The 19,061-nt window shown below is 42.6% G+C and overlaps 1 protein-coding gene across 3 annotated transcripts in view; it reads left to right on the top strand.

The window, feature by feature from the left end:
- The window catches only part of LIMA1 (LIM domain and actin binding 1), an 84,626-nt gene that overhangs the window by 26,538 nt on the left and 39,027 nt on the right, over positions 1 to 19,061 (top strand). For 2 of the 3 annotated variants that reach the window (XM_077484273.1, XM_077484270.1), the window contains exon 3: positions 11,758 to 11,803. In XM_077484273.1, coding sequence (XP_077340399.1) covers positions 11,758 to 11,803 — 46 coding nt within the window. Of the gene's footprint in view, positions 1 to 11,757; positions 11,804 to 18,433; positions 18,461 to 19,061 lie in introns of those variants that run through there. The other variant, XM_077484272.1, reaches the window with a different exon arrangement.

Genomic DNA, 19,061 nt, shown 5'->3' with positions numbered 1-19,061 from the left:
TTCAGACAGTTGGGTGTGCTTGTTTAAAATTTTAAACCCTTGAATCTTTATTGCAAAAAGATCTGCAGAGCAAGCAGTGTCATGCTGGCTATTTAGCTAACCCATAGTGCTCAGAACTTTTTGTGTAGGACTTCATGTACACGAACTGCTCCTAAACTCATTGAGGAGCTTTTGATGTTTGGGTGCCCCCCCCCAGCCCCTAAACACAACTCCAATAAAAGCAGAGCCTATGTCTCCATGTACACATAGGCCTTCAGGTGAGGGTAAAACTCCCTCTCATGAACGTAGAAGAATCTCTCGTTCAGGTTAAAAACATTTTGCCCAAAGACTGAATGCAGCAAAAACTTTGTGTTTTTTATTTTTAGGGTGGCCCTCCACTTTAAAATGTTTTACTGCATATATAGGCTGGTTTTACTGATATAGGTATAGTAACACTTTAATATAAGATTGATTGATATAAGATTGATGTATAGATTGCTCTATAGTGGAAGTAAACCCATCGATTTTAGCAGTTTCAAAAAAGTTGCGTTCCCAACACGTTTCAGGAACGTAACTGTCGCATTGTTGGTGTTCTCAAGCAAACTATGGAACTATCAATGGCTGAAGTCATAGCTCCATATGTGCAGCAACATGTCAGTTGAAGATTTGAGGCCTTGTTCACACCATGGTGCAGAGAAGTCAGTTTTTCTGCACGGACTTCAAAAAAAATAAAGGTTAACTGTGCAGATTTTTTTTTCAGCGTAGGAATCTGCACCTTGTGTGCAGTTTTCTGTACAGGAGAAAGGACATGCCATCATCGGTGTGAACAAGGAACATAACTGACACGCATGAAAACATGTGTAACTGATGTTTGCATGAAATCTGTGCAGTTTTCATGCACATATGGTGTGAAAGAGCCCAGAAGTGTTGCTAAAACCAGGACCCTGCTTTCACTATACAGTCCCTACATACAAACCTTCGCCTTGCAAACTGTCAAAGATGCGAATGTGTTTGCAGTTTTTCATTCAATCCAACGTGCTGAACGAAAAAAATAACGGATCGCTGTACCAACACAAGCAATGTTGGTACAGTGATCTTGCCATCTGTGCTATTGTGTTCTGACAGGGACTCCTCCCCCACTAGAACACGCTGATCAGCGCTCGCAGCCTTTTTCTGCAATCACTGATCTTTGTAAGACTTACAAAGGAGCTCCTGGAATGGCTCTCGTTTGTGTTAAGGACTTGCTGTATCTGGTCCTCCACAGTACACACAAATCTAATTAATTTAGTAAATATAAGCTGCCAAATACATTTTTCCATCAGCAGTATATAGCAGTCTTGTGTCTTCTATCCGTATGTTTAAAGCTTGTGGGAGGAGTTTTCATTCTCCCATGCAGGACCCCTGACCCTCTGTCTGAACAGTGCTGATTGGCCCTCTGCTGATCATTCACCTTCCCAAGAAAAAAACTCTTTAGCAATATACACCAAACTGAGCATGTGCAGACTGCCCCCAAGGCTCTGTAGTATTGGCAGATTCGGAACAGTGGGAGGGGAGGGTCAGAAGACTGAATAAAAAGTCTGTTTTGATCCTATGTGCAGGATTAACCCTTTAGGTTCCACAGTGAGTATAAAATGCTTTACTGCATATACAAACTGATTTTTACATTTGTGGGTTTAGTTGAGCTTCATGTACACGGCTGCTGGTCAGAGGCGGTTGGATGCTTTTTTTCAGCTGCCCCTGAACTCATCCAATGTTTTATCTTATGTGTACACAGGTTTGATGTCATTTTTAGGCAGTTGAGCAATCAAAAAATGAGTTCAGACGCTGAGTTTAGCGTCCTTTCGAGCGCCAAACGCTTCTAAACGTTTAAACTCTCATTTAGCTGCGTTACGTTTACAGGCATTTTCATTTTTGGCTATTTTGAAGAAAACCTTTTCTTTGTAAATGTAGCACAAGGGAAGTTTAAAACATCTGTTGCTATCTGAGTTAAGTCGTTCAGGAGAAGTTGTAAAAACATCCCCTGTAGATTAAGCCTAAGACCCCCTTTCACACTGAGTCGCCCCAGGCGTCGGTGGTAAAGTGGTGCTATTAACGCCGCTTGATGCCCCTTTCACACTGGAGGCATTTTTCAGGCGCTACAATGCTAAATATAGCACCTGAAAAACAGTGAGCGCGCAAGGGCGTTCACACTGGGGCGCTGCGCTGGCAGGGCGTCAAAGTCCTGCCAGCAGCTTCTTTGCAGCGGTGTAGGAGTGGTGAATACATCGCTCCTCCACCACGCCTGTCCATTGGAAAACAGTGGAGTGCTGCTGCAGCGGTATTTTGCAGGTGGATTTAACCCTTTTTCAGCCACTAGCAGGGGTCAAATAGCGCAGCTAAAATGGTAAAGCGTTACTAAAAATGGCACTGCTTTACCGCAGATTTTCAGTGTGAAAGCACACTTGCTAACGTTTTTAGCAGCGCTCTTCGGCCACTAGCGGGGCGGTTTTATCCCCAAAAAATTGAGGGAGGCAGCGGGTTTTGGGATCTTGCAGAGGAAACGTGTAAAAACTATTTAATTAAAAAAGAGGGCCGTTAAGTAGTGTGTATATGGATAATTTTTTGTAGAATAGAGATCATTTGACCCCTTCCATACCGAATTCGACTTTGAAATTGTGTGACTTTGCTTGAAATCGCCCCATTTCAAAACCGTGTCAATGTGACTTTGCTGACATCTGTGCAACTTCATGCAAAGAGGTCTATGCAAGTCGCACCTGAAATTGGCAAATACTTTTTTCACATTAATGCGGCATTGGAAAGTCTGCATCGCACTGATTTTAACAGTTCCATTGCCAACAAATATGGTGTGACTCGTCATGTGAGATGGACCTTTCAACTTATGTGACAAGTCGCACCAGGGGTTAACGGGGGGCTTAGTGTTTAAGATCTGCCTGTGGATCTTGTCTTTCGTTGGTGGAAGTTTAATGCAAACTGTACACTTTTAATAACCTGCATCTTTGTAGACAAGGCAACTATGAAGTCATCTAACCACATAGTAGATGAGATCATACATGCTGCGGTGCCACAGCTGTACTACATTGCTCACAGCTATGCGTTTTTTAAATGTAGCAATATTAAACTTTTTTTTTTTTTATCATTCCATGCAGCATTTGGAGCCGGTGTATTTATTTTACCCCCTAGTACCGAGTGACGTAAATTAATGACAAGCTCCTTTTTTACTTTGGCTCCTTCAGCACATTACAGCTCATTATTTAGTTACTTTTTTACTTGGTAAAGGTTAAAGTTTACCTGTTGCTAGCCTCGCAAATATTTCCATTCAAGGTAACTGAGCTTCTAATTCCAAGGAACACGTACGCCTTCCATCCGATCGTGCAGACTGGAGGCAGATTATCACCTGTGTACTGGGCCTGATAGATGACTACAGAGTAGTGTTGATTCCGAGCGCCTGATGACCCGTTCAGGATGCTGGAAAATCCCTGCTACTGCTTTTTCTGCAAAATGAGGGTTGCAGTATTATGCATGTTGTGTTGGCTAAGGGATAATAAATCCGCCATAGATTTGTTTTTGGGGGGGGGGACTGCTGTGGTGGTCATGCTAGTGAGTGACTGCCCAGAGTTACTTTAACCACCTCGATACTGGGCCAATTTTGACACGTCTTGCAAAAAAATAAAAAATCCCCTAGAAAATTACTTGGAATCCTCAAACGTGTGTGAAGATATCTGGTTTCTTTCTTTTTTTTTTTTTTTTTTTTTTTTTTTTGGGTAAGGGCCCTAGAGCATAAAATGGTGGGTGTTGCAATTTCTCACGATATTTGCGCAGCGGTTTTTAAAAGCAATTTTTTTTAAGGAAAAATACACAATTTTTAGTGAGCGCAAACACCACTTTTTTGGTCAAATATAAAAGATGCTACACTTTTATTAAATAGATGCCAAACATGTCATGCTTTAAAATTGTGCACGCTTGTGGAATGGCGACAAACGACAGTACTTTAAATTATCCATAGGTGGCGCTTAAAGCCTTTGCAGGTTACCAGTTTAGATTTACACAGAGCTGGTGCTAGAATTGCTCTTTGACCTCCAGTGATGCCTCACATCGTGTGGTGTGATCACTGTTTACTTATGCACACTGGTGGGGCTGCTGTTGGGAATCGCGGGGGCCCTGGCAGGCCCCCAACCAGCTGAAAGACTGGACTTGGATTTATCTGTCCCTCTCCCTACAGATGCACTGATGAATAAATGGGATGCGCTCTGAGGCTTCCTGTTCACCGCTGAAGCATATTAAACTGTTTGTTATGCTTCAGTTTGTGAATGGACATGTTGTTGATGCCAATCGCTCACTGTATTCATTCAAAGGGCTAGTAAATGACATCCCCCCCCCCCCCCCCCCCATGTGCCTGCAGCAGCTGCCGGTGGGAAAGGGGCAGACAGGGGCCCATATAGCAGATTGAAGGGGTGCTAGAAGCAATCCCCTTTCAGTGCAGCTGGAGGTAGAGGAGAAGCTGGCAGTGGGAGACAGAAGAGGATTAGTGTCTGCAATAAGACAGCGGCCCTACATGTAGGGTCAATGTGTGCGTTTGCCACAGGCGAAGGTGGCACTTAAAATAACTAAAAAACTTTATTTTTATTTTTTTACGATGCTACTTTAAAAGCAGGAAATCTTTGATCGCTGCTATTGCTGTAAAATTGAATGTTTACATTCCTTTTGACAGCAATAACACAGGTACTCTTTAAAGAGCGATCTTTTTGGTCTCCATTGCAGCTCAATAGACACAGGTCTGATCAGCTGCTCTACTGGCTTCTTTGTAGCCAGTGTTCTGTCAATTTGTGCATGTGCAGAACTAAAGGACACACCTGCTGATTTCCTGATCGGCTAGCGTGGCATCACCATCGCGCATGCACAAATCGTAGGAGGCTTTTTTTAGACAGATACCATTTTCACAGCCACAGTTGAATGCTATGCAAACCGTGGCAGGGACACTATTTGTCAGATTTTGCCTCGCTGTTGCGGGATGGGTTTAGTGTACTCGAGGTCTCTTTGCCTGTGTCTAAGGGCAGGTATCAACACAGCCACAACTTTCCCTGCAACAGCAAGGCACAATCTGACAAATATGGTGTTCCTCTGCTGTTTGCATAACATTCAATTGTGGCTCTGAAATGGCATCTCCCGTCATGCGCGGGCACTTTTTCCACGGAGGGCACTATTTGATAGAACACTGAGACCGGAAATGATGATGAAATGGTTATCGCTTCCAGGTTCTGATGTCAGTGGAACCTGCATGCCGCCGTTCGCGTTGTTACTGGGCTTCCCAATTGTTCCGAGCGAGTCCAGTAATGGCGACAGGAGGGGGCTGGGACACCCTTCCACCACCTGTAAAAGTATTCCAGTGGCTGCCCAACCGCTCGTAGTACTTTACCTAAAAGAAAATTGCCAGCGCTAAAAATGTATACCAGGATCATGGTTGTAGTCTCAACTATGGTCCCATCATAACTGCTTCCCTACCGTGATGTGTGTATGTAGCCGGTAGGGAAGCGGTTAAGGCCCCATGTACACCCGGGCATTTCATGAACGCATTGATAATCGGGCATTTTTAAAAGTGTTCAAAATGTGTGAAAACACATGTTGAGGCGCATTTCTTTGTGGCACCCTAAGCCTTTTTTTTTTTTTTTTTCCTCCACAAAAAAAATTAAACACAACAAAGCTAGATGAGCTAGTTTGGTGCGTTGCATGAAGGGGCGGCCATTAAAATGGATGCATACAGACACGCGGTCAGTAAAGTAAAAATGCCTAGCTGCAAATGTAGCCTTATGGGGTCTCAGAGAAACTTTCATTTTGGACCCTATAGGTGGTCTGGCCACTAACGGGATTTCTCCAGTTTTGCAGGTTCAGCCAACTGCTTGCAGGAGAGAACTTTGCTTCATCATTTTTTTAACCTCTTGTCTACCAAGGAATGGTTATTGGGGATTACAACAAGCAGTTGTGGCAGGTTTTTTTATTTTTTATTTATTGCCAGTGATTGGCTTTAATGCAAAAGTGCTTCTGTGTGCTATAAGGCTCAAGTTTTTGTATTGATTTTCTATTTGACTTTTGTTAGACGTTCTGTTTAATCTTTTATAACAAAGTTCAGGGTATAAAACAGGTGGTGGCCATTAGCTAATATTTGTAATTAACCTAGCAGATGGGTAATGGGTGGTTGTGGTGAAAGGCCTCCTCCAACTTAATGTTACACGGGGAAACACTAAAGAGTCTTTATCGCTTTTTAGTCACAAGCAATGCTCAAAATTGCATTTGCAGATTGGGCATGTATGGTTACCCTAATCCAATCCATTTAAAAAAAAAAAAAAAAAAAAAAAATTGCAATGCCACATGTGACCACAAAGTGGCAGTATTTTAATTAAATGTTTTGGACAGAATAACTTTTATATACTGACTGTTTAAAGTGGGGGTAGGCAACCTTAGAGGTGGAGATCTACGTGAGCAACATGGGAGAGTTCAAAGATCACTGATCAGTGTCCTTTCCTCACACGATTTAAACCTCTAATTGCAGGACTACCGTGTCACAAATGTGTGCTTTGCAATCATGGGTTTAAATCGAGTGGTGAGAAGGCAACATATTGCCTCCTCACCATCTATCGACACACTCGGATCACTTTTCAGAGGAGCAGCACTTGTGCTCATTCACACATTAAAGTTGGGGGTTGGTAAAATAGCAGGATCTAATAGAAGTCTATGGCTAAGTGCAGAAAAGCTGCAGGTGCACTACACAAAGTGTGTGTAAACCGCAGCATATCCGTGTGAATGCAGCCCTAGAATGCCCAGTATATTGCTTCACACTTACCTGAGGATCTCCTCCTCTGGCACCACTCTGGAGACCACTAGCCGAGATGAGAGATGGAGTGTAGTTGGTATCACTCCACATGGGACATGAACCAGCACTACAGAGGAGGAATCGTTTTATGCAGCTCTTGCTCCATCTTGACAAGTAGTCCCTCTGCCTTGTACTGTCTGCTCTTTAAAGCGGGACTGTACTGGGGAAAAAAAATATTAAAAGCCAGCAGCTATAAATACTACAGCTGCTGACTTTTAATAAATGGACACTCACCTGTCCCGTGGTTCAGCGATGCTGAGGCCGATCGATCGGCTCTCGGCTGCTGCCGCCACCATTCTAGGTGAGGGAATCAGGAAGTGAAGTGAATCGGCTTCACTTCCCGGTTCCCTACTGCGCATGCACGAGCCACGCAGCGCAATAGGAATTGTCCGCGCTGTCTCTGGGACCCATGTGTGTCCCAGCAGACAGCGTGGCAGGACAGGAAGAGGCATAGACCGGAAGTGGGTGTAAATACCTGTCTTTGACAGGTATCTCCACCCCCCTCCCCCCTGAAAGGTGCCAATTGTGACACCGGAGGGGGGGGAGGGTTCCGATCAGCGGAAGTTCCACTTTAGGGTGGAACCCTGCTTTAATGGTTGGTTAGTAGACTGAAATCTAGCAGCCACCTTTCTGCGATCTAACAGATCGTGATCTACAGATCGCTGACCCCCTAGTTTAACAAGTACAACACCTTTCAGAGCACGTGTCATATTAAACCCATATTCGGGGTGTAACCTGAAACATGGTGCATTACCCAGCCACCCCTCCATTTACACACTTCTACATGTAATCTTGACTGCAAGATTTGCGCTTTGTCTGTGAGCCTCTATCTTGTTTATAACCCATAATCAAGCCATGACCATCAGAATGAATCTGCTGGTTGAACAAAAAAAACCATGTAGGGCCTAAGAGGTGATCATGTAGAACAATTGGCAGGTGTCTACAGCACACCATGAAGCACTATGAAAGCCTTGCTCAGCATGAGATTGGGGTATAGACAATATAACACTCGACAAGCATTTTGTACACCTAAAGTGTCTTTACATTTTTTTTTTTTTTTTTTTTTTTTTTTTTTTCAAACACATTTCTGTGGTGTGAACTGCCCACATAGCCAGCAGTGGTAATTGCTTTGTCCTTGTGATGAGCCTGCTTTGACTTGCATTAATGCAGATCAATGCAGCTTAATGCAAATAGCTGTGAACAAGCACCAAGAGTTGAACATTGACTGTCTAAATTGCAGCTGAGGCCAGTGTATATGGATGTCAGGACACAAGCTCACATTGGCTTGTATAAAGAGATCGTAGTTCAGACTTGAAAATTGGAAGAACGTGCTTTTGGGCTACTCTCACATAATTTGTAGAACAGACTGGGAAACTCCACTAAAGTTTTTTTTTTTATACAGCAGACTTGTGCATGTGAAGTACATTGCCCAGCTGGCATGGAACAAGATGGGTAAACAATTACGAGTGCCGCAGGTCTGCCAACTGCTGGAATCAAATGTCTGAACCAAGGTCTTTTAATTACTGTGTGGTGGTGAAGGCCAGATGGTTTGGAAGAATTTTATATTAGAATTTTAGATCTGCTTTACGGTAAACACTGAGAACTTACTAAAGTACACCTTTGCTAACCTTAACAATGCTGGTTACTAAAAGTGAGATTAGAAAGTAACTGTAGTATACCTATAGATGGAACATGTGAGTTTCATTATTGGTCCAGATTTACACCGATTTATTGTGGCACTGGTAAGTGCATATTTAAGTTTGGAGAGCGTTCTTCCTTTTGTAATGGTTGGTTCTTGCCAGAGGATCATCAACCCAGATGTTCAGGGAATGGCTTTTTAAGGATTGAGTCCCTTAGATCAGGGGTCTCCAAACTTTCTAAACAAAGGGTCAATTTTCAGTCCTTCAGGACTTTAGGGGGGCAGAGTGTGGCCATTGTAAGTAGAAAAGGTCTCAATATCACTGGGGAAAACTTTCCATCTTTGTCAGTGGGAGGAATTGGGCCCCATCATTGATGTTGTTGGGGGACATGGTCACATTAACGTCGGGCCCTATGGTAAGTGTTGTCAGGAGAAATTGTGCCCCATCAGTGTCTTTGGGAGGAGTTGTGCCCCACTGTTGCCATCAGTGGATTTAATGGTGCCCCAAGGGCTGTATAAAAGCAAGCAAAATGCTGCAGTTTGGAGACCACTGCCTTGGATCCTATTAATTTTAAACTGTTTGGCATCCACTTTTTGAATAGGAGCAGAGCCAGGCTACTTTAGAGCAGTGAAAACTAAGAACTTTTGCTGATGGGTGGCATTGGTGGGCTTTTGACTGCTGAGCTGACAGTGGTTAATGGTTTTCTTAACTTGAAGTTGCCTTGTGTGTGTTTGTGTGTGTGTTTGTGTGTGTGTTTGTGTGTGTGTTTGTGTGTGTGTTTGTGTGTGTGTTTGTGTGTGTGTTTGTGTGTGTGTTTGTGTGTGTGTGTTTGTGTGTGTGTGTGTGTTTGTGTGTGTGTGTGTGTTTGTGTGTGTGTGTTTGTGTGTGTGTTTGTGTGTGTTTGTGTGTGTGTGTTTGTGTGTGTTTGTGTGTGTTTGTGTGTGTTTGTGTGTGTTTGTGTGTGTTTGTGTGTGTTTGTGTGTGTTTGTGTGTGTTTGTGTGTGTTTGTGTGTGTTTGTGTGTGTTTGTGTGTGTTTGTGTGTGTTTGTGTGTGTTTGTGTGTGTTTGTGTGTGTTTGTGTGTGTTTGTGTGTGTTTGTGTGTGTTTGTGTGTGTTTGTGTGTGTTTGTGTGTGTTTGTGTGTGTTTGTGTGTGTTTGTGTGTGTTTGTGTGTGTTTGTGTGTGTGTGTGTGTGTGTGTGTGTGTGTTTTTGTTCAGATTGTTGAATACCCCTTGAAAGATATCACTCTGGTTTCTGGTCTGATATTCATTCTTTGTAGGCTACCTAGCACAGGCCTACAGAGGCTGTTGACTGTTCCCAATAGTCTTCTTTCGGGGGTATTTTGGTGCAAACTATATCTGAGGTGAAACCTCCAGATAAAATTTTAAGCAGTGTTCTGACAAACTTTGCGTTTAAAAAATTGCAGGAATAAACAAAAGCAAATGTCTCTACCTGCAGTATGTGGCTGAAGTATCAATCTGATGCTACAGCTGCCGGTTGTAAACCAGAGAACTGAGCGATCACGACTGCTGATTGCTCACTTCTCAGTCACCAGCTGTGGAGCAGGTGCTGGTCAACAATCTGGGTGGATATTGACATTGTGATACATCCTGAGACTGGAGTGGGTAAAGCCCTCTGTTGGATGAGTCTGAGTCACAGGGGTGCGACAGTGTACCCACATGAGAAGTGACCAAACAAGCCTGAAGTGGCGTTTCACCCTCATAAACTGGGACCTGACGCTATCGGGCCAGTGTTCCAGATGGTGACAATGCTTATGTAATGTTTCTTCCCCTTGTCCCATTGGAAGCCCATATAAGAAGGTGACAACATAGGAGCACTATTGCCTAACGCAACACTACGAAAGCAGACTACCAGGCTTTCATTAAGACTGGCCGTCTGTCACCGGTTATTAATCCCATAACCCAGCCCATGAGGTACATGCAAAATGCATTACCAGGGAAGGCTGCTTTTAGGTTGTACGTGGCCCCACGATTCCTAACTAAAAAGTTTGGTGTCACTAAAAGGAAAATGTGTACCTGTGGTATCGCATAAGAAAAAATTGACCCTAGGTCAGTTGTATCACTAGAAGGAAAAAATTCCTGTTGGTGTCAAGCAAGGGCTGATTTGGTGGTATGAAGAAAGGAGGGGAGCTGAAGGGTGGGGGACTCTGTGGGGTGCATTTTAACTAAGGGACTATAACTCTGAGGGGGGCAAGGCAGCTGTGTTGTGGAGAGGAAAGTTTTGTTGGGATATTAAATATTGGCTCTTTCAGAGGTGTGACCGGGGTGGATTAAAATGGATGGCTGAGCTGCAGTTTTGCTGCCAATCTGAACTTTAACATGGCAGGGCTGTACACATGCATGGCAGCAATGCTTTGTGGCTGCAGCGTTAACTTGGGGTGCAGTTTGAGTGGCATTACCACCTGCCAAACTCTCCCATTGTGTATAATTGGGCCGTGCCACAAGCTTAATGCTTGGCTCACAGTTGCATTGTGGTCCTGCAGTGTAAAATTGGGATTCGGCAGTTTAAAAAAAACACAGGTATTCAGGAAGTGGCAGTACTACCTCTTGAATGCCTGTAAGCCACTGTTCTACTGCACTCTGAAAAGCAATCTACTGTGGGTCACTGAGCAGTAAGGGTGGTGGCCAACTTAAGGACCGATTACCCTGTGTCTCTCTCTGTAGCAGCTGAAAGCTAGCGAGAGGGGGCAACCTGGCTTTCAGCTGCTACAGGGCATTGTTCCTGTAATTGCTGCAGTACTGATCATCTACCCTCTTGGCCACATCTGGGCCTATATTGAGACAAGGGCCTGGTGCTGAAGCTCCAATAGCCCCTATGTTAATCCGGCCCTGAGGAATGATGTTTCTTTGTCTCTTGGACATACAGGTGGCGATCTGTAAATGCTCAGACCCCAAAGTACTGAATGACATAAGTGGTGGTCCCAAGTTTTGAAATTGGCTCAAATTATCTGTCAATCTGAATTTTGAACAATCTCCTTCTGACCAGTCCAAGGAATGTCCGTCAGTTGACAAAACTTTGACCGATCGAAAGCCTAGTTGATCAGCTGTGGCAAACGCACGAAGTTAGCGTTTTGGTTGCAGTTTTTTTTTTTTTTTGGTTCATATGACTAGTCACCATTGGACACAGTAGGTCAAGATTTTAGTAACTGGTATTAGGTATGAAGATTTCTTGTAGCAGAATGTGGTCCTCCTGATAATTGTCATGTTCTCATGTGTCATTGCTCCCTGAGGCTAAAACTTTGTTTCCTTTCAGATATCAGAAAGCTGCAGAGGAATCCAGTGTAGAAAAGAAAAAGATTGTAAGTAGTTTTTCCACCTCCTAGAAATGTATTTTCTTATGTCCTCTCCTGTGCATTAACTTTAGCAAGCCATCTTGTATTTAACTTGGTCACATACTGTATCATCCCCATGACCTGTATAGCACCAGAAAAGCTACCATCCATTCTGTGACTTGCCCCATTCTTCTGACCCCCGTGTACATATGCCCGTCTCTAAACATTGGCAAGGCACACACCTCAAATGTCAAAACTGGTATAAAAAAAGCTAAGGCTGGCCATAGATGCAATTTATTTTTTTGGTTGCAGGAAAGAAAATTGCTCGCTTCCCCCTCAACACTGTACATTATGTAATTTCCTTTAGAAGTCCTCCCAGCTCATGAAGGGTCCCCTCTGGTGCCTTCCTTAAAACTCCATCCCTCTATTTCTTGATGTTTGCAGGCTTTTCTCAACAAATACTTAAACACCTGGATAGGCCTACCAGCCAGGAAACCACCTGGGTAGGCTTCAGGCCTAGCAACCAGGAGCTTTTCCACACTCATCCAACCAGGCCGCAAGCCTGGGCGGGAAGACCTTGATCCCCTGACTCCTTCCGAATAAGTACCTTTTCCCAGCATGCATAGCAGAGAAGTATTGGCTGAGAAAGGTATGCTTATCCATAACCTGAACTATCACTGTAGCTCATCGCTGTCAAAAGCACCAGCACCACCCACTGACCAGCACCATCGCTGTCCAAGGGCCTCTGCTTTGGAATGCTCTACCAATCAACATCCGCCTGGAAGAAAATCACCTGGCTTTTAGGAAAAAACTCAAGACCTTCCTCTTTTTTAGCAGATGATCAAAGCTCGCCACAGCGCCTAGAGGCGATTCAGTTCGCATTGTGCGCTATATAAGTATTTCATTCATTCATTCACTGACAAAAGGGGAAAACCACAGCTAAAGAACATTAGGACAGAAGTCATTTGACGATTAACCACTTGCCAACCAGCCGCTGTGATACGATGGCCACTCCTGATGTGAACACACAAATCCCTGCTTTGACTGGAGGAGAGACAGATCTGCTGTTCCTAGTAATTGGGAACAGCGATCTGTCTCCTCCTCCAGTCAGTCACACCCCCCCCCCCCACAATTAAACACAAGGGAACACATTTAACCCCTTAATCCCTCCCTAGTGTTCACCCCTTCCCTGCCAGTGAGGTAATCGGTGCATTTTTATAGCACTGATCGCTGTATAAGTCAATGGTCCCAAAAAGTGTCCAATCTGTCCGCCATGTTGCAGTCCTGCTAAAAATCGCAGATCACCTCAATTACTAGTAAAAAAAAATCACAACAAAATGCCATAAATCGATCGCCTATTTTGTAGACGCTAACTTTTTTGTAGACGCTAACTTTTTTGCAAACCAATCAATATGTGCTTTATTGCAATTTTTTTTATTTTTTTTTGGACGGGGGAGAATTGTAGCATACATATTGGCATAACCTGTTTTTGTTTTAATATTTGGTATTCATCCCAGTGCAAGGCAGTACCTTCACTTTAATGACTTGTAATGAGTTTCAGCTATGTTATAAAATTAATACAAATTGTCACCAAAGGCAAACCATTACTGGTTTATAAAAAAAACAAAAAAAAAACCTTAGTCCTTATTAGTCATTCTTTGTCCTTTCCCTTAAACATGATGGTCTTGTTTTATGCACTTGTGTAATCATTTTTGTTTCTAGAACACGTTCCTCAGTTAATTTCTTCAGCTTGACACTGCATAATTATATCATTAGACAGAAGTGTGAACTTCAATTCCTGGGTATTTTCCAGCCTGTAGGTTGGGGCTTTCCATTATGTGACTCCAGACATATGGTGGTTTCTGTTTTGGAATGAGACGGGCCAAAACTTGCAATGAAAGCTGGAGGGGAGGCCATTGTGTATTCGCTCATCAGGACTGGGGTCTGAGCGATGATAGGATCACTCAGGCTGTCTAGCACTCATGCAGACCGGGCAGGGACATGCATAATTGGATGGCCAGTGGGGGGTATGAGTAAGAGGACAGTGATCTGTAATCCTGTAGAGACTGATTGCCTTCCAAGTGAGATTCTTATCTGATAAGACAGGACTTCGAAGACATAACGAGATTTGCGTGAGGCAAGAATGCCAACCTTCTAGGATTAAATTCAAAGCAAGAAAGTGGTTACTACAAAAACAATTTGAAGCTGGGTGTAAACTAATAAAATTTTGTTAACTCGCTTTTTGTTATAAAAACGCAATTTTCTTTTTTTTTTTTTTTTATCAAAGTGGGGTTCAAGTGACTATTTTCAGTCCATGTTACCAGTTAATTTTGAAAGAACATGATGGGAAAATTTCTCGATTGTGCTTCTTAAGCAGTTGGAATCTTGAACCACTTTTGAATGTACTGAGAATTCTCAATTTTGTATTCAGAATTTTAATTCACAACTTTACTAGTGTATACTAAACCTAAAGGGTCATTTTGCAGTGTTTTTGATTATGGTCTCCCTTTTCATGAGACGTGTCGAGTAGTCTTGCAGCAGTAGTTTAGCGCTACATACAGTGTTATCTGCTTCTGTGGCCAGCGATTGAACATGGTTTGGATAGGTCTTTCTTTATATGAACTACATATAAAGCCCTTGCGTGCCTTTTTGAGTAGCCATCGAGAGGCAAATGTCTTGTTTAAATGATGTAATGGGAGATGCCATTAACCCAAAACTCCAACCAAAATTGCAAGATACATTTTTTCCATTTAGATGTTCTCAAAATCCGATTTTGCTTTATTTAATCTTCTATCTAGAGCATTTCCCTGTAGTATTGGTGGTATGCTTCTAGTTGCCTGTCTGACCCGCCCCAGCTTGTGACTGGACAGTGAAAGGAGAAGCTGTTAGAGTAAGCTGATCTGTTGCTCTGCTCTTATCCTGTCGGTGTGCTTCTTGTAGGCTCACAAATGACTGGCTCCTTGTACTGCTTCCTCACACTTGCTAGAGGTCAGAGTCGGGTACTTGTTTATAAACTTTAAAAGCCAACACATTAAATGTTGTATCATGAATATAGTGCTACTCGAATTTGTCTTATGTGCATTGAATCAAGTTTTAATATCCCTATGGCAAAATCTAGTACTGAGTTTCAATACTTTAATGGTTTTTCTTTTGTAGAGCTCACTTGATTTCATAAATGGTTATAACCCCGTCACTTGGTATCTTACAATATTACTTGGTCACAATGTTTGCAAATGACCCACCGGTGGATGCTCATTGAACAAACTTGACTTGCATCTATGTTTTTTGATGGGGATTTGCCAGTAACTGCTTTGTGCATGGAGAAAAAGCTTGTGACTGCTGGCCAGTACTAGCTGTGTTGTATGGGCTTTCTAAAAGGTGTAGGTATCTACCGTACAAGTACTGGACCAGCATGATTTTGGGGTTAAATATTGAGCTTTGTTTAGGAGTCTTTTCTTTTCTATCCAGTGGATGAGGTATCTGAAACGCACTAATCTTGATGAATATGGTAGATGCACTGTGAAGAACATGCCCACTTGCATGCTTAAAGGAGAACTAAATCATCCTCTCCTTTACATCCAGGGAAGTTTCCTTCTTCCTTTGATCTACACTTATCATGGTGCTGAGCATGTGGTCGGCTATGACACCATTTGAGGGATTGACAATGCGGTTGACAGAACAATTGCCTGTGACAGTTCACATTCACTGCATGCCTTGAATGTAATGTGGGAAACTGTTAAATTGATGGTTAGTTCCACGTTGAAGTTATGCGTGACACCAGGTTGCTAGATTCTGTAATCCAACATGCGCACATGCAATCCCGAAATATTACAGGTTTATCTACAGACGTCCTGCCCTTAAATCACTGGTGTGATATTACTACTCCTTGGAAGCTGCTTACACAATCTGTGTATCCCCCTCTTGGGTGAATAAGTTATTAGTGAGAAATGGAGTTAAAAATGGCACTCCCCCCCCCCCACACGCGTGTTAACATTTTGTTCACCTAAAAACATTAGTCATCAAGTGCCCTGAAACTTAATGCATTAAAAGTGGACCTAATACAAACTTGTCATTTGGTGTAACAAACAAGTCCTTTGCAAGGTCTTTTCCAAAATAATTCTTTAGTGATCAAATCGACTGCTTCTTCCTCAAATTCCCAGCATAGTGCTTTATGAACTTCAGTACACCTCCTTGGACAACCCTGTGCTCTTTACTCAAGCTGTGCATTCACCAGGATCCATTGACCCTCTTAGCCTAAGTTGGTCCACAGTCACTCGGGTTTTAGGCTATCCTCCTGTTTGTGCTTGACCACGGATCCCAAGATTCTGCGGTGATCAAAAAGGTGCACATGCATTCAGAGTTCTTATTTGTAGAACGCCATGTTCAATTTGGATCAGTCACCAAAAGTGACTAGATGTATGGAAAAACTGATCCTGTAGGGCAGTGATCTCCAAAATATGGCCTTCCAGTTCAGCCACTATTCCCATCATGCCTAGTCATGTCTGAATGTCCATTTTACAATACCTCATGGGACTTGTATTTCTGCAACAGCTGGAGGGCTGTAGTTTGGAGATGCATGCTGTAGGGCAGGGATATGCAATTGGCGAACCTCCAGCTGTTGCAGAACTACAAGTCCCATGAGGCATAGCAAGACTGACAGCCACAACCATGATACGCAGAGGCATGATGGGACTTGTAGTTTTGCAACAGCTGGAGGTCCGCTAATTGCATATCCCTGCTGTAGGGGATTCCTCATTTGGAAGCTGTTCTATGTTGTAGGTAGGCAACATGGTTTCATACTGCTGCACGCAGTGAGGCTATTGGCTTTGTTACTGAAGGGCAAACTTTTAGCTTTTGAGGTTTCACTTTAAAAAAGTATAGGTAAAGGCAAAACTTTTTTTTTTTTTTTTTTTTTTTTTTTTTTCTTTTGGATAGTGGTGAGGAATTTAAAACGCTTGTCAGTTTTTTTTATTGCTGTGCCGTAAAGAAGATTCGCCCTCTCTCTCTCTCCTGGTTACCATTATCGAATGTGAAAGTAAAAAAAATCTTAAGTTTTGGGTTGTCCCCTGAAAAGTAAGAGGGGAGGGAATCTTCCAATGGGGACACTAGTTCTGGTGACCTGGGGGTCCCCAAGGAATTCACTTTTTTATTTGCAGGGATTTCCTCGCTTCTTGGGCTATGGGACAGGAAGTGAGGAAAAAGCTCTGCAATGGGATAGATGGCAAAAAACCCTCTTGCGCTATCCAAAAAGCCCCATACACACTATCTGTTTTTCTTCTGAGTTTTTCCTTCAGATTTACCAAAACCATCTACTATGAGGTCAAACCTTAGTTTCAATGTGTATGCAATCAGGCAGGCCCTTGCACTACATGGTTTTGGTAAACCTGAAGGAAAAACTCAGCAGAAAAACTGTGTATGGGGCTTAAAGGGGGGGGAAAAAGTTTTGCCCTTAGTTTAAGCATCGACTCCAGGAGGTCTCATTTAAAAAAAAAAAAATTTTTTCTCTTCCTATTTTTCACTGTAAAAATTGTATATGGCCTTTTTTAATCCTACACCGAGCGGATTAACCACACTTGAGAGGATCATGGAGGGGAGTGATTGAGCACTTTTGGGAGTGTTAATTACCTGGCTTTCATGTTTTGGCTTCAATGCGGTCTTGAGTCGCTGATGTGATGTATAGAAAGTAAGGTCTGACCACTTAAAAAAAAACAAAAAAAAAACTTTTCGCACATGGGCCAAAATCGCCTGGTTTGGAGGAGGAAAAGGCTGGCTTTCTGCTTGTGTACATCTGACGGCATTCGATCACCACTGGTAACCAATGGCTGCCAGTGCTGATCAGTATGTTCTGGTAAAGGACGCAGTGCCCCTGTCAGAGCACAAAAGCACAATGGGAGATCGCTGCACGAATATTGCTTGTGTTGGTGCAACAAGCTTTTTTATTTTTCCCCTGTTTAAACTGCTGGGTTGAACGTAAAAACTTCTAATGTGTATCAGGCTTAAATGTGTTTTTGTAGCCTTCCAAATAGCAAGGATTGATTTTTCTGTGTCACGGCTCTGATAACCTGGGCAAGCATCGTCCCTCACATTTGTTTACATACCTTTTTACCATTAATGAAGTGTTTATACATGAAAAGTTGGTGTAACATAAGACCATTCTATCACTGGGTGTGTTAGTATGATGCCTGCAGGGAAAAAAGTTGTTGGGCATATGCCAGACTAAGTGTTGCCAACCTTCCCTCTTTAACTTGCACCTTACGTTGCATAACCCAGCAACACCATCCCTGCTTATCTGCATCCATGACTAGGTCATTATAGGAACTGGCCAGCCCTGCGGTTATGTGGACACCAGTCTTCCGATGTGGTCATTTGATACATTGTGCGATTTGGGTTTTCCTTTTTTACATGACTGCCTTTTTTAGAACGCTTAAATTGTAGAATCTTTTTACCATGTCACAGTATGTAGCTACTTGAAACTGTCCCTTTTTTGAGCTCTCGGCTCTCTCTCATGGTTATCTGTCAGTGGGTTAACAAAGATGGCGCAGTTTTCTTCAGCGTGTGATGAGGTGAGCGACTTAGGATCCCAATATAGCTGCTAATCACTTCTAATTCTATAAAGCCTGTCACAGCAGCTGCAGTCATACTGTTCTTCCAGGCACAGGGACCGCAGCAATGCAGAGACGGCAGGTACTATATGGCGCTTTGTTCTCTTCCATCTTTCATATTGCACATCATCTGTCACTACCATCCATTCCATAAATGGTGCATCATTTCTAGCTTCATTTGCATATTTTTGTGAATTGAAGTGGATTTAATTTTTCCCTGTCTTCTGTTACATTCTTTTTAATAAACTTTCAGTATCTATTTTATTGCCTTGCATCATAGGCTTGCATGATTTCATATTTTTTAATCCAAAGTTTTTATTTAAAATTTTAATAATTGACATTTTTCCCGAAAGGACATTGTTTCTTGGCGTCTGTCTTTAATATGCATGATGGTAATTGGAAGAATCTGGGTTTCTTAATCTGGGAGCCCTTTTAATTTTGCTAATTTTTTTTTTCTTTTTTGGATTTATTTAAAAAAAATAAAAAATTTTTTTTAGTTTTTGTGCTGACTAAGATTTTTGCTTTTACAATATGTTGCATATATTTTGCTCATTGTGGCGACGTGTTCCAGACGTGTCAGCAGGAATGAACAAGAGTTGACTTTTTTTCTTTTTCTTTGTGCTCCTCTTAGCTTCTTCCTAGTTAAATGAGTCACTTTCTCATAATTTTTCCTTGTTCTTCCC

Source organism: Lithobates pipiens, unplaced genomic scaffold (genome assembly GCF_037356315.1).
Source record: "Lithobates pipiens isolate NorthernLeopardFrog02 unplaced genomic scaffold, aLitPip1_a1.2 Scaffold_16, whole genome shotgun sequence".
NCBI lineage: Eukaryota > Metazoa > Chordata > Amphibia > Anura > Ranidae > Lithobates > Lithobates pipiens.
Note: the sequence above shows the minus strand (reverse complement) of the source record. Positions and strands in the feature narration are given on the sequence as shown.